Genomic DNA, 14,328 nt, shown 5'->3' with positions numbered 1-14,328 from the left:
CTTCAGCATGTATAAATCATAGCTAAAATCTCAATTTAATCTTTAAAATTTTTTGATATTATAATTTTAAATAAATTAATTAATTTTATAAAATTTATATTAAATTTAAAAATTTTACAATTAAATTTTATCACAATTTTATATTTTAAATATTTAATTTACTTTTTTTTATTTTACATCAAATTTGGATCTTCTTTTCATCCTTATGAAATTTATTTGTCCCTACCTATATTAATATCATAAGTTAATATTTGATTTCTTCCTTTGGACATATAATCTCTTTTTTTTTTCTTTTTTCCTTTTAATTTTCTCATTCTAATTAATTTGTATATTTTATAGATAATATTGCAATGACAAGGTTGTTTTGGGGAAGAGGAACATATGAGTGAATTAATCCCCATGATGATGATAATATAAGCCGACAAGAGAAAGAGGCTTTTGTAGACTAAATCTTTATAGGATCAACCAATAATTAATTATAAGGTGAAAATTGAAAAGAATAAAACATTAAAAATGAATCAGTAGTCCAATTCAGACTGCTGCTACGAACTCATAAAATAATAAAATATTATATATAATCAAGAACGTGTTAGATCCAAGGAACTCTGATCCAAAACACTGCTATATATACAGTGCCTATGATATGATCGTGCTTAGAGTAATAATTATAATTAATAGTATGTGCAATAATTAATTAATTAACTATTTAATTATATTGGCCACCATGTCCATAAACGAGATAGAGTAGCTAGATAAGTTTTTAGGGTTTATATATATACATACACAAAAATACAAAATGATGTAGTGTTATCATGTTAAAATTCGCAATGTTCCAATCATGCATACCTACTTACCTAGTGCTATATCTATATATTTTATTTTAATAAAAATGAGTTCTTATATATTGTCTCTTCTGTGTGGCTATGTTCTCCGAATATATATATTCTGGAAACTAAAAGGGTAAACGTTGGATCCTTTTTTCTTTTTTTTTAATAATTTGAACCATCCATCATAAGTATTTAATTATAAAATTAATTGAATCTAATACATGATTTCCATCCTGAATCAGAATCCTTAATTTCTCTATCAAATTATTCTCAACGTTAGCTGAAAAAAATTCATGCTTTATTGCAAACTGTACAATGAAAAATAAGCAATAATTTTGATGGCCAATTAAAATAGTTATGGTAACAATTTATTCACTAACAGCAAATTTTTGAATGAAAATTAAATCTGTGATAAATTAATCTTTAGTTTATCGAAACGAGAGATATTATAAAAAAACAAAAAAAGTTTATTAATAAAAAAATTAGTAAGTTAAAATATATTTTTTTGTTTCTAATATATATAATTTTTTTACAATACTTTTAACCTTTAATTCCATTCCATTTTATTTCTAATGTTTCAATTTGTGTCAGAATTATCTTATAAACATTAATTCTATCTAAAATATTAGAGACAAAATAAAAACATTTAAAAGTAATTTTGACACGAGTAAAAAATACTAGGTATAAAAATAAAAGAATAAAAAATACTAATGATAAAATTTAATGAAACTAGAAATATTTAAAAATAGATTTTTACTATTCCGTGTCCTAAAGATATAGGTTAATTAAGCATATTATAAAAAAATATTTTAATATTACTTATTGTAAAAATAATTTTTTTATATTTTCAATACATAAAAATAATAAATAATATTAAAATATTTTTTTATGATATTCTTAACCTATATCCTCAGAATATAGAATAACAAAACCCTTAAAAATAATAACAAACATTAACATTAACAATAAAAAAATATATTTTATCTATTTAATTTTGTCAGAAAACAGATTAATAAGAGTATTTTAACTATTTTTGATAGCCACTTCATTGTTAAAAATATTTTTATTAATAATATTTTTACAGAAATATTTGGTAACCAAAGAAAATCAGTCCAGTCATAACTTGGCTTATTTAGCATTCATTAATTGTTGCGATAATTAATTAGTATTAAATAAGACAAGTTCTGGCTATTTTTTTGTCTACCTACTTTATTGACACTTATGTTTTATGATCAATAATAACTAAACGTCAATAAATATTGTTAATATTTTTTTTATAATTAAGTAACCATTAAAAAGATATTTAAATACTTTCTTTTGGTAATTATTAACAGTCTATGACAATTAATAACCACTACATTTGGACATGTGTCTTTTATACAACTATTAGTTATAAAAATAATAAAAATATTCCTATAAAATGGTTCATTTCTAATATAGCCGCAAACCATTCTAAGTTCTTTTTTTTTTTTTTTTTCTAGAAGCCATATCGTCATATCGACCTAATTAAGTTGAGGGTGATGAATTCTGTTGATCCAATAATCTCCAATTATTTAAACTCTTTAATTTGTAAATATAATGGCATCGTCATGATCATGTATATAATATAATGTTTTAATTTAAATTTTGGGGTCTATAATTTGAAACTTTTCATGGTAGTACTCATCCGGATCGATCGACGGCGAAAAGGTTCTTTAAAGACTCCAATATATATCGATCTTGCTTGCTAGTCGTTTTAAAAAATCTTACGAAAACATGATCTAGAAATCATTACAAATCGGAGAAAGAAAAAAAGAAGGAGGGGGTAAAAAGCAAAAGAGAATTTGAAAAGCAAGACCCCACTTAATTGTATTCTTTTTAGGGCTCATTTAATGCTCTAAAAGCATTCAAAATGTATGTTCATACTTTGCAAAGGCACTGCAACTTTATTTATATCTATTTATTTTTATTTATATATTTTTTTTCTATATGCTTTATTTTGATGCTTTGAATAATGTTTCAGTTTCTTTTGTCACCCTAACACCCCAAACTTTTGAGGCAAGGGAGATAGTGGCATTTGAGGATTGGCATGGAGACAAAGTTTCCACACATTGAGCTTTTGCAGTCTTTAGCAAAGAGAAGAGAGATATAAAAATAAAATTAAAAATTAAAAAAATTACAATAAAGCTCAAACGGCTTGTGTTGTGTTGCCTTTATTATATGTGAAGAAGACCACCCTCTTTTGAGTTCTTTTCTTTTATTTTTTCTAAATGGAAAAAGTTTAAGAAAATTCATACCAATTATTCTACAATAATACTATGTGTACAATAAAATTAGCCATTAAATTAACAATCAGGATAAAGTATATATTAGAATCGAAAAATGTATGAAACATGATATATGTAAATAAACAAATATAACAGATAACATTTTATTATTTTGTTATTAGAATTATGGTATTTTTGCAAACTTTTTAAATACTTATTAAAAAAAATACTAAAATGACTTTTATATTGATAAATAAAAGAAAACCCAAATATTAATATTTGTAAGATACAAAATAGATTCTTATTAATAACTATGGCCACTACGTAGCTTCTTTATGTTGCAAGAGAGAATTTTTGCATGAAAGTAAGGGATTTCTCGGATCTAAAACCCTCCAATAATCAGTGTATAATTGTGACACACAATCATAGCATCTCATCTGCACCTTGGATCCCTCAACTAGCAAGGGACAAACATAGATGGATCCACATTCCAAATATATAAAAGAAAAGAATAATTAATTTAGTTATTAGTTATTAGTAGTAGTGGGGGATATTAGGAGGGAATGTTGTTGTAAAGGCCAAGACATTGGAGATGACCAGTCAAAAAGGCAACTTATATATTGGCATCAAAGTTAACGAGGATAAGTGCAAAAAAGTTTACCATCATGCATATGACATTCTGCTTACAAAGATTTTTGGGCCCTTCTTCCATATTTTGTGTTTCTAGGTTAGAACAAAATAATCTAAATACTAACTACTTATTCAAAATAACTTGAATCTTCTATGTATCTATCTCATGCAAAATATACTAGCTTTCATGTTCTGTAAATATTTTGTTGCTCCATTGTATTATTAGAGAGTAAAGAGGGTATTTATTCGCAATATAACCAATAATTTAGTCGTATTTGTTCACAGTATTATGATAAGGTGAATACTCTCATAAAGATACCTTCACATGATCGTTTAACGTATTTTACTAAATATGTTTGAATGAACGATCTAACAGTTTGCAATACCATCTTCATGTGAATATTCACCTTGTGATAATTATTATCGATTAAGAGTTTAAGACACCAAAATACTTATAATCTTAACTAATATCGCATTTTACTAGCGGGTAAGTTTCATTAATAAACTTGAAACATCCGAACAAATCTATATAATGGTAAATTTACAAACTATATTCTATATTACATCCACCAAAACTATACAAGCTTCAATGAACATTATTTTTTTGGTATTTTCAAAGATGAAAAAAGGGGTATATATAAAAGACTTGGTCTAACACACTGGCCCATCTACATCAAAATAGGCTAAACTGAATTTTGTGGTTATTTTCAGACTCTTGGGTCCTTTCCAAAGCCCATAAATAAATGGGTTAGCAGCATTGATCCCCTACGAGTCACTTCTGCAGCTCGCCCAAGGAGTGGCACCTTCACTGTTTCTCTATTTGATATTGGCTTCTTGTCCCACCTAATTCATGCCATAAAATAAAAACTAATGAATTAATTATTATTATTGCTTACTTGAGCCATAAGGAACAATTGATCTATCCATTACAATTCATAAATCTGTCCATAGAAATTCTAACACACACACACGCTTCTCTCTCCATAGATTCTATATAACCACTTTCTAGTAACAATCAAGATTTGAACCCAATGCACTTTTTAAGTAAAACATACATAGATGTCATTAGACCATGCCTTGCAGTGCAAGAACTATGAAACTTCAAGTATTTATACACTGGAAACCTATTTACTAACAAAAATACTAAATAATATATATCTCTCTTACTTTCTAGGCCTCAAAGTAGTATGCAAGTTATGTAGTTCACAAAAATTGTTAAGGATCGGTTCCTAGATTAGGCCTAAAGCTGTGGCTGGTCTAAGAACACTCTTTATTGGGAGCATGTCAACCTATAAAGACGTAATCTAGATCATATCCACGTAGGATCCTGTGTATATTACGCACGGATTCTACCCGAATCCTTTCTAGATTCACCCTCTAAACACTATAAATAAAAGGTGTAACACATGCCCAAAGTAGGTTATTTTACCCTAATCCTTATACCTCTTAGACTACGGAGATGCCAACCCAGAGTAAGGAGATCTGCCGCAGTCTCGTAGGTAATTCTAATTTCACTATCATAACAGAAATCATGTGATGCTTAATTGAAGCCTAGTGTGAAAATGAGCCAAATCATGCAAAACATACAAGACCTATTATCAAATATGCCCTAAAGACCTTTTCTTTTTCCCCTCAAATTCTCAGAACAATACATGAAGGCCATAGAATTAGGGGTGCATGATAATACATACCAGTCCTCATGGCGAACAATTTTACCGTCATCCACATACAACTTAATCAGTGATACCATATCTATGTGTTTCCCCAGGAATTTATAGTATTGCTTATTGTCAATTAATATCTGCATGCAACATCCATGAATTTCATCTTTAAGTAACGTCATAAGAAATCAAGCAAGAGATGCTGCACTACATAATAAGTGATGGCAGATTTACCAACCTCTCCTTTTCCTGGTGAAACCATGTTTTCTTCAACAGTGTATTCCACAATCTTTGACTCCTTAAATACCTAAGAAATAGAGACAAAATAGAAGTCCAAAATTTCTCAACATTAAAACAAGACACAAGATAAATAATATGCAAACTAAAGAAAACGTCTATTCAAAGGAAAAGAGAGAAAGAAATTATATTTTTAATTAACAAAATCAACTGAAACAAGATTTAATACGAACATAAGCATACAAGTAGGAGATATTTGAAAATGGAACAACTACTAATGATAACAGAAGCAAATGCAATATATTAACTATTAAGTTGCTGATAAATGACAGAGGTGCATCAGAGTTGAAAAAACCGAAACTGTCAGGTTATCCTTTGGCAGATATTCATGAGTAACTTGAAACTTTCTGATGATTTCAAACACTTAATCTTTGTTTTCGGTAAAAGAAAACAGTAATTTTTTGTAATAACATCTTACATGTCAGAACTTTCAGCGGAAAAATCAATTCATTATAAAGACAAGTAGGGAAAAAAAATGGAAAGATGGAGAGCAGCACGAAATAATGAAAACCTTGGGAAGAGTATAGAATGCTGACTTGATCTGCTTCACCCTGCATTATAAACATGGTAAACCATATAAGAAGAATTTCCATCGATTAGCAATTTCAAATGTCTTCTTGAATAGATGAACACAGGAAAGTAGAAAATAAGAAGCTATATACTGAGAATAAATAAAACAGAATATGAATTACACAACCAGAACTAAAGAAATGTCCATATCAGTAGGCTAAGAACTAACGATTATTACAAAACCTACATGTATAGGGATAAAATCCACTTAGATTCTTTCTTAATCTTTCATTCAATATGATTTATTATATACACATATAGCCACTTAGATTTTATCAGAGGTTGGCTTTGAATTTACTGGGAAAAGTTAAGCCTGCAATAATAATATACAATGTCAAACCATGATTGAATTGAATCATATTGTTTCAGTTTAAGAATTTCTGATTTTTAAAATCTGGGTACCTCAATTACCCGCATCAGTGAGCATAGACAACAAATGAACCTCCTTTTTTTGTTCATGATTGAAATGCTATTGAAAGAATGTCAAACATACATGACATACATAATCACAATGACGAAAGCAGTTTTCCTATTAATTTGCTTTCGCAATAGAAAACTTGAAACAGAAAGCTTAATCTTTCAACTTATGTAAGACTTAAAGTCTTGTATACAAGCTTGATTTGAACATGTAACTTTGAAATTTCTCCTGCCTATTCCATGGAAAAGCAAAAATCGAATATAACAACAGAATGCATGCATACCCATGAGCTCGCATAAGTGGGTCCTCAAATGAAGCATTTGGAGCATAGATTTCAAAGTCTTGAGATGTTGCACAAGATCCATACCTGAAATACAACATCCTAAGGTTAGAACATTAAGAATATTCAGAGAGAATGCAGTAGATTCACAATTTGTTAACAAATAATTTGTTCTTGTAACAGTGGTTGAAAGAGCAAAACAATGTTATTATCCTAAAAGAAAGGGAGTTTTTTAAATAACTAGAAGATGGTTTACATAGTCAAGAGTCTTCATCAACAAACAAAACCACAATAGGACATCGTTTCACTCACTAAGGTATCTTTGATTGGGGTAAAAATGGTGTGAAAAAATTCTTTATGAGTGAACTCGGACGAAAATTTTCATGTAAGAGCTCTAATCATCTATAAAAGAAATTTGCACACTATTTTTTCCCCTCAGCCAAACATACTCTTAAATTAAATTCTTCTTTTTACCCCCTCAAGAACAGTAAATCAAGCTATGATCCAATATTGTATATTGTCAATTGAGTCCATGCAGCTTACTATAGACCGTTTAGGGATTGCATGAATTTTGCATATACCTTTTATTTCTCTTGAAATATTGTTTTCAATTAAGATCAAATACTAGACTACTTGGTCATAGAAGTTCTAATTCCATATACCTTTTATTCCAGTATTTTGAGTGGTTGATCTTAATTTATATCTCAAACAGTTTGTATGAAATGCAAACAACAGAGCAGAAGAAATATCCACAGGAATAAGAAAGTGCTTACAGACGGAGAAGGTGAGGGAGAATGCGATCAGAAAAACGGTGGTTGTTGTTTGGATCACCGGAATCTGAGGTGGTTTGTTCATCACTACGATGATCCATTGGTGATATTGATTCTTTGAGGGAAGCAAAGAACACAAGTTGAGAAAGCGATGACTGAAATGATACGAGACTAGAGCGGGAAGAAGAAGAAGAAGAAGAAATGTTGAAGAGTCGAAGAGTGAGTAATGGCGCCATGAACTTCAACGTGGCCTTACTACCTTCACTCCTTAATTCTTTTGCAATTGATTAATCTCTTCTAATCAATTATCATATTAAAGGTTCATCTTATTACCTTTATTATTTTCATCACTCTTTGGTTTAATGATATTTATTTTATTTTTATTATTTAGAGTGTACATTTTTTTATCTTCTCCTTTTAAGTATTAAATAGAAAATTTGTTATTTTAAATAAATTTAATTTTAATATTTTAAAAATATATCACTATATTGTTGAGATAAGGATGTGGATGACCACGTTGGGCTGTGCAATATTAACTATAAGCGGTGCTTTGTTTCCTATTATAGACTTTATATTAATGAAGTTTGAAAAGGGGGAATCTTGGACAAGTATAAATAGAGCATGGATTTGTGACAGTACGTACACACAACTACTGATAATAAAACATTCTTCACTCTCTCTATTTTACTATTTTCTCTCTCTTATATTCTTTACTACAGTATTAGTAAATACATCTATTATATTGTGATAATAATTGTAGTAGATATTACTATTAGGATTATATAATTATACCTCTTATTTTATATTTGTTATCTCTTCCTTATTTATTTATTTTACAACACGTTATCAGCACGAGACTCTGATCAAATTTTAAGGAAGACTTAGGTAACAAATTTTTATTATGTCGAAACTCTCTCATCTTGAATTCAATGCTCTTGATATATCTGGAAACAATTATTTATCATGGATACTAGATGTTGAAATTCATCTTGATTCAATGGATCTTGGAGATACCATTAAGGCTGAAAATAATGCATCTCAAAAGGATAAAGCCAAAGCCATGATTTTTCTTCGTCGTCATCTTGACGAAGGATTGAAAAATGAATATCTCATATTAAAAGATCCTGCAGATCTTTGGAAAGATCTTGAAGAAAGGTATAATCATCAAAAAACAGTGATACTTCCTCAAGCCCGATATGAGTGGACGCACTTGCGTCTGCAGGATTTTAAATCCATAAATGAATATAATTCTGCAATGTTTCGAATCACCTCACGAATGAAATTATGTGGGGAAAAGATAACTGATCATGATATGTAGAAAACTTTCTCAACCTTCCATGCCTCGAATGTGCTCCTGCAGCAGCAGTATCGAAAAAAAGGGTTTAAAAAATACTCTGAGTTAATTTCTTGCCTTCTTGTTGCTGAACGCAACAATGAGTTGCTCTTGAAAAATCATGAAACGCGCCCAACTGGCGCCGCCCCATTTCCTGAAGTAAATGTGGCAAATTACCCCAGAAGAGGTAAATGGCAAGGTTTCAATAACAAGAAAAATTATGGAAGGAAAAGGAATTATGTTCAAAAGAGAGGATCTCACCAGAAGTAGGATAAAGAAAGAAATATCGGGCAGAATAAATCAACAGAGGATAAGTGTTTCCGTTGTGGTGGAAAGGGCCATTGGTCACGTACCTGTCGTACCCCAAGGCACCTAGTCGATCTTTACCAGGTATCTTTGAAAAAAGATGACAAATGAAAGGAAACAGATTTTGTTTCAAATGATACTGAAAATTCCACCACTCATTATGATGTATCTGATTTCTTTGAGGACCTTGAAGGAAATATTGGTCATTTGATCAATGATGGGATAGTTTAACATGTGGGATTGTGAAGTATCTATGTAAATAAATAATGTAAAGAACTTATTGTTAAGTTTTATTTTCCATGCAGGGACGGATCCAGAAATGATATTATAGGGGGCCAATAACACATATAATATTAAAAATTATATAAAAAAATTATATAATATAATATGTATTATAAAAATATACTGATAGAGAACATATTTTAAAGTAAAAAAATATGTGTATACTTTTTTACTAACGAAGTGGTCGATTCTTCGTATAATAAAATTCACCGATAATAGAATTTGTGTCAAAATTTTTAATGATTTTCTTTTCAATATAATTAAAAGACAATTAGCAAGAAATTCATCTTTTATTTTGTTTCTAAGTTATTTTTCACAATATTCATAGTTGAAAAAGATCTCTTAATTGTAACAGTTGAAACAGAGAGAATTAATACCAAACGAATAAAAAAAACGGCCACAAGAAGAAAAAGAATTCACTTTATGAAATTTAAAAATTTTTATTTAATTAAAAAATATTAGTAATAATATCTTTTTCAAATTTTTTTAATATTGTTACTTATTTTTTAGATATTAAAAATTATTAATATTTAAATTAGACTAAACTTTTATTTATATTAGACTAAATACTAAATATTTTTTAAAAAAAATTAAATTATACATAATAACTTATTACTATTAAAAAAAGTTGGGGGGTCGAGGCCGCCACTCGCCCCCCTTATGTCCGTCCCTGTTTCCATGTATTTAAGTTTCAAATATGATGTATATAAATAATGAAATATTAATGTTTATGAATTTTGAAATTATTAAATGTGTCAAATTTTAAAATAAAATTTTAGTATATGACATTATTTTGAACAGTGTTTCTTAGAAAAATAATTACGATCAAGTATTCAATTTAACTGTGCATATTACTTATTTTTATTATTTGTCTTTGAAGAAAATGACAAGGATATATAATGAAGATGTATGCCTTGCGGATAGTGCAAGTTCGCACACAATTCTCAAAAGTGATATATATTTTACCCATCTTGTTCCCAAAGAGGAATATGTTAATACTATTATTGGCTCATGCAATGTGATAGAAAGCTCCGGAAGAGCTATAATTTTGTTTCTTGGAGGAACAAAATTTATAATAAATAATGCACTATTATCTACCAAGTCCCTGAGGAACTTGTTAAGTTTCAAAGATATTCGCCGAAATGGATACATGTTGAGACAATGAATGAGGGAAATCATGAGTATTTATGTATCAACAACTCATGATTCAAATAAGAAAGTTATATTGGAAAAATTACCCTCAGTTTCATCTGGGTTGTATTATACCAAGATTAGTGCAATTGAATCACATGCAACTGTAAACCAGAAGTTTACTAGCCCAAATAAATTCATAACTTAGCATGATAGATTGGGTCATCCGGGAATAACCATGATGAGGAGAATTATTGAAAACTCCCATGGACATTCACTAAAGAACCAGAAAATTCTTAAAACTAGTGAATTTTGTTGTGCTGCATGTTCTCAGGGAAAGTTAATTTTAAGGCCATCACCAGTAAAGATTGGATTTGAGTCCCTTGAATTCCTAGAAAGGATTCAAGGTGATATATGTGGACCTATTCATCCACCATGTGGATCTTTTAGATATTTTATGGTTCTAATAGACGCATCTTCGAGATGGTCACACGTGTGCTTATTGTCTTCTCGCAACATGGCGTTTGCGAGATTACTGGCTCAAATTATTCGATTAAAAGCACAATTTTCAGAAAATCCAATCAAAGCAATTCGTCTTGATAATGCTGGTGAATTTACTTCCCAAGCTTTTGATACTTATTGTATGGTTCATGGAATAAGTGTTGAACATCCAGTAGCTTATGTTCACACACAAAATGGGTTAGCAGAATCACTTATTAAACGCCTCCAGTTAATTGCTAGACCCTTACTTATGAGAACAAATCTCCCAACCTCGGTTTGGGGCATGCTATTTTACATGTCGCAGCACTTATTCGTTTGAGACCAACGAGTTACCATCAGTTCTCTCCTATGCAATTAGCCTTTGGCCAGCAGCCAAATGTTTCCCATTTAAGAATATTTGGGTGTGCGATATATGTTCCCATTGCACCACCTAATCGCACCAAAATGGGACCCAAAAAAAAATTGGGGATATATGTTGGATATGATTCTCCCTCTATAGTGAGGTATCTTGAGATACAAACTGGAGATGTATTTAAAGCCTAGTTTGCGGATTGTCATTTTGATGAATCAAAATTTCCAATATTAGGGGGAGATAATAAGCTTCCTGAAAAGGAACTTAATTGGAATGCATCATCCTTAATGCATTTAGATCCTCGATCAGGGCAATGTGAACTAGAAGTTCAAAAGATTATACATTTGCAAAGAATAGCAAATGAATTGCCTGATGCATTTTCTGATACAAAGAGGATAACCAAATCTTATATACCAGCGAAAAATGTCTCAATTCGAATTGATGTCCCAGTTGGACAAATTGCCACCGAAGCAAATACACGCCAGAAGCGTGGCAGGCCTGTCGGTTCCAAAGACAAAAATTCTCGAAAAAGAAAAGAGGTAAATACGATTCCTGTTGAAAAAGACATAGTAGAGACAACTGCAGTTGTCCAAAATTCTGATATAACGCCAGAATACGTTCAGGTACCTGAAAATTGTGAAAATGACGAGATCTCGATAAATTACGTCTTTACAGGAGAGAAATGGGACCGAAATAAGACAATTGTCAATGAAATATTTGCATATAATGTGGCATTAAATATCATGCATGAAAATAAGGATCTTGAGCCAAGATCAGTCGAATAATGTCGACAAAGGAAGGATTGGCCAAATTAGAAAGAAGCCATGAAGGATGAGTTAGGCTCACTTGCAAAACGTGAAGTCTTTGGACCTGTAGTCCGTACACCAGAAGATGTAAAACCTGTTGGATACCGATGGGTATTTGTGAGAAAACGAAATGAGAAAAATGAAGTTGTGCGCTACAAAGCCCGACTTGTGGCACAAGGTTTTTCGCAAAGACCCGGTATAGATTATGAAGAAACGTATTCCCCTGTAGTGGATGCGATAACATTGCGTTATTTGGTCAGTTTATCTGCATATCATAAACTGCATATGCATTTAATGGATGTGGTAACTGCCTACTTATACGGCTCATTAGATCGGGATATCTATATGAAAGTCTCCGAAGGACTAAAGATATCTAAACCATCCAATGAATATTTACAAGGGTTATACTCAGTCAAATTGCAAAGATCTTTATATGGTCTGAAGCAATATGGACGAATGTGGTATAATCGTCTTACTGAGTATCTGGCCAAAAATGGATTCAAGAATGATGATATCTGTCCATGTGTTTTCATAAAGAAAACTGTATCTGGATTCATTATAATTGCTGTGTACGTTGATGATTTAAATATCATTGGAACTCCTGAAGAGATTCCAACAATTATAAAAACTCTAAAAGAAGAGTTTGAGATGAAAGATCTTGGAAAGACTAAATTTTGTCTCGGCCTGCAGATCGAGCATATAAAAAATGGGATCTTTATTCATCAAACAACATACATAGAAAAGATCTTGAAAAGATTTTATATGGATAAGTCACATCCCTTGAGTACCCCAATGATCGTAAGATCTTTGGATGTGGAGAAGGATCAATTCTGTCCTAAAGAAGAAAATGAAGATATCCTTGGTTCTGAAGTACCATATCTTAGTGCCATTGGAGCGCTAATGTATCTTGCTAATAATACAAGACTCGATATATCATTTGCTGTGAATTTACTAGCAAGGTATAATTTCTCTCTAACCAGAAGACATTGGAGTGGAATCAAGCAAATCTTTCGATATCTTCATAGGACGGTTGATATGGGATTGTTTTATCCCTATGGATCCAAGTCACAACTAGTTGGCTATGTAGATGCTGGATACTTGTCTGATCCACACAAAGGGAGATCTCAAACAGGATATCTGTTCACATATGGTGGTACAGCTATATCATGGAGGTCCATGAAACAGATGATAGCAGCAACCTCCTCTAATCATGCTGAAATACTAGTGATTCATGAAGCAAGTCGCGAGTGTTTTTAGCTCAGGAGTTTGATCCAATATATTCTGTCATCATGTGGACTGATTGATCATAAGATAGCTCAAACTGTCCTGTTTGAAGATAATACAGCATGTATTGCTCAACTTAAAGGCGGATACATCAAAGGTGATAGAACAAAGCATATTTCTCCCAAATTTTTCTTCACTCATGATCTTCAAAATCAAGAGACGATTGATGTCCAACAGATCCGCTCAAGTGACAATCTGGCAGATTTATTTACAAAGTCACTCCCAAAATCCTCCTTTGAAAGATTGGTACATGAGATTGGGATGCGCCGATTTCGAGATATTAAATGATGTTGATAAGAGGGGGAGACTGTACTCTTTTTTCCTTGGTCAGGTTTTTTTTCCATTGAGTTTTTCTTGACAAGATTTTTAATGAAGCAGTTCCCATCATAAAGGATATTGTACTCTTTTTCCTTCACTAAGGTTTTTTCCACAGGATTTTCCTTTAGTAAGGTTTTAATGAGGCAATAATCATAAATGGTCATCCAAGGAGAAGTGTTGAGATAAGGATGTGGATGACCACGTTGGGCTGTGCAATATTAACTATAAGCGGTGCTTTGTTTTCCTATGATAGACTTTATATTAATGAAGTTTGAAAAGGAAAATCTTGGACAAGTATAAATAGAGCATGGGTTTG

General features: G+C 30.9%; 1 protein-coding gene across 1 annotated transcript; it reads right to left on the bottom strand.

The window, feature by feature from the left end:
* Positions 1-4,155: 4,155 nt before the first annotated feature.
* LOC107619739 (Nuclear transport factor 2 (NTF2) family protein) lies at positions 4,156-8,030 on the bottom strand. Its single transcript, XM_016322030.3, has 6 exons — positions 7,703-8,030; positions 6,933-7,016; positions 6,173-6,212; positions 5,603-5,671; positions 5,395-5,504; positions 4,156-4,546 (listed from the first exon to the last, which is right to left on the bottom strand). Exons 1-6 carry the CDS (start codon positions 7,933-7,935, stop codon positions 4,411-4,413), a joined length of 672 nt encoding a protein of 223 aa, XP_016177516.1. The 5' UTR covers positions 7,936-8,030; the 3' UTR covers positions 4,156-4,410.
* Between the last annotated feature and the right edge of the window lie 6,298 nt (positions 8,031-14,328).

This window comes from Arachis ipaensis, chromosome B9 (assembly GCF_059453495.1).
Source record: "Arachis ipaensis isolate K30076 ecotype BB chromosome B9, ASM5945349v1, whole genome shotgun sequence".
NCBI classification, from domain to species: domain Eukaryota; kingdom Viridiplantae; phylum Streptophyta; class Magnoliopsida; order Fabales; family Fabaceae; genus Arachis; species Arachis ipaensis.
The sequence above is the reverse complement of the archived record's forward strand: the minus strand, read 5'-3'. Positions and strand labels throughout refer to the sequence as shown.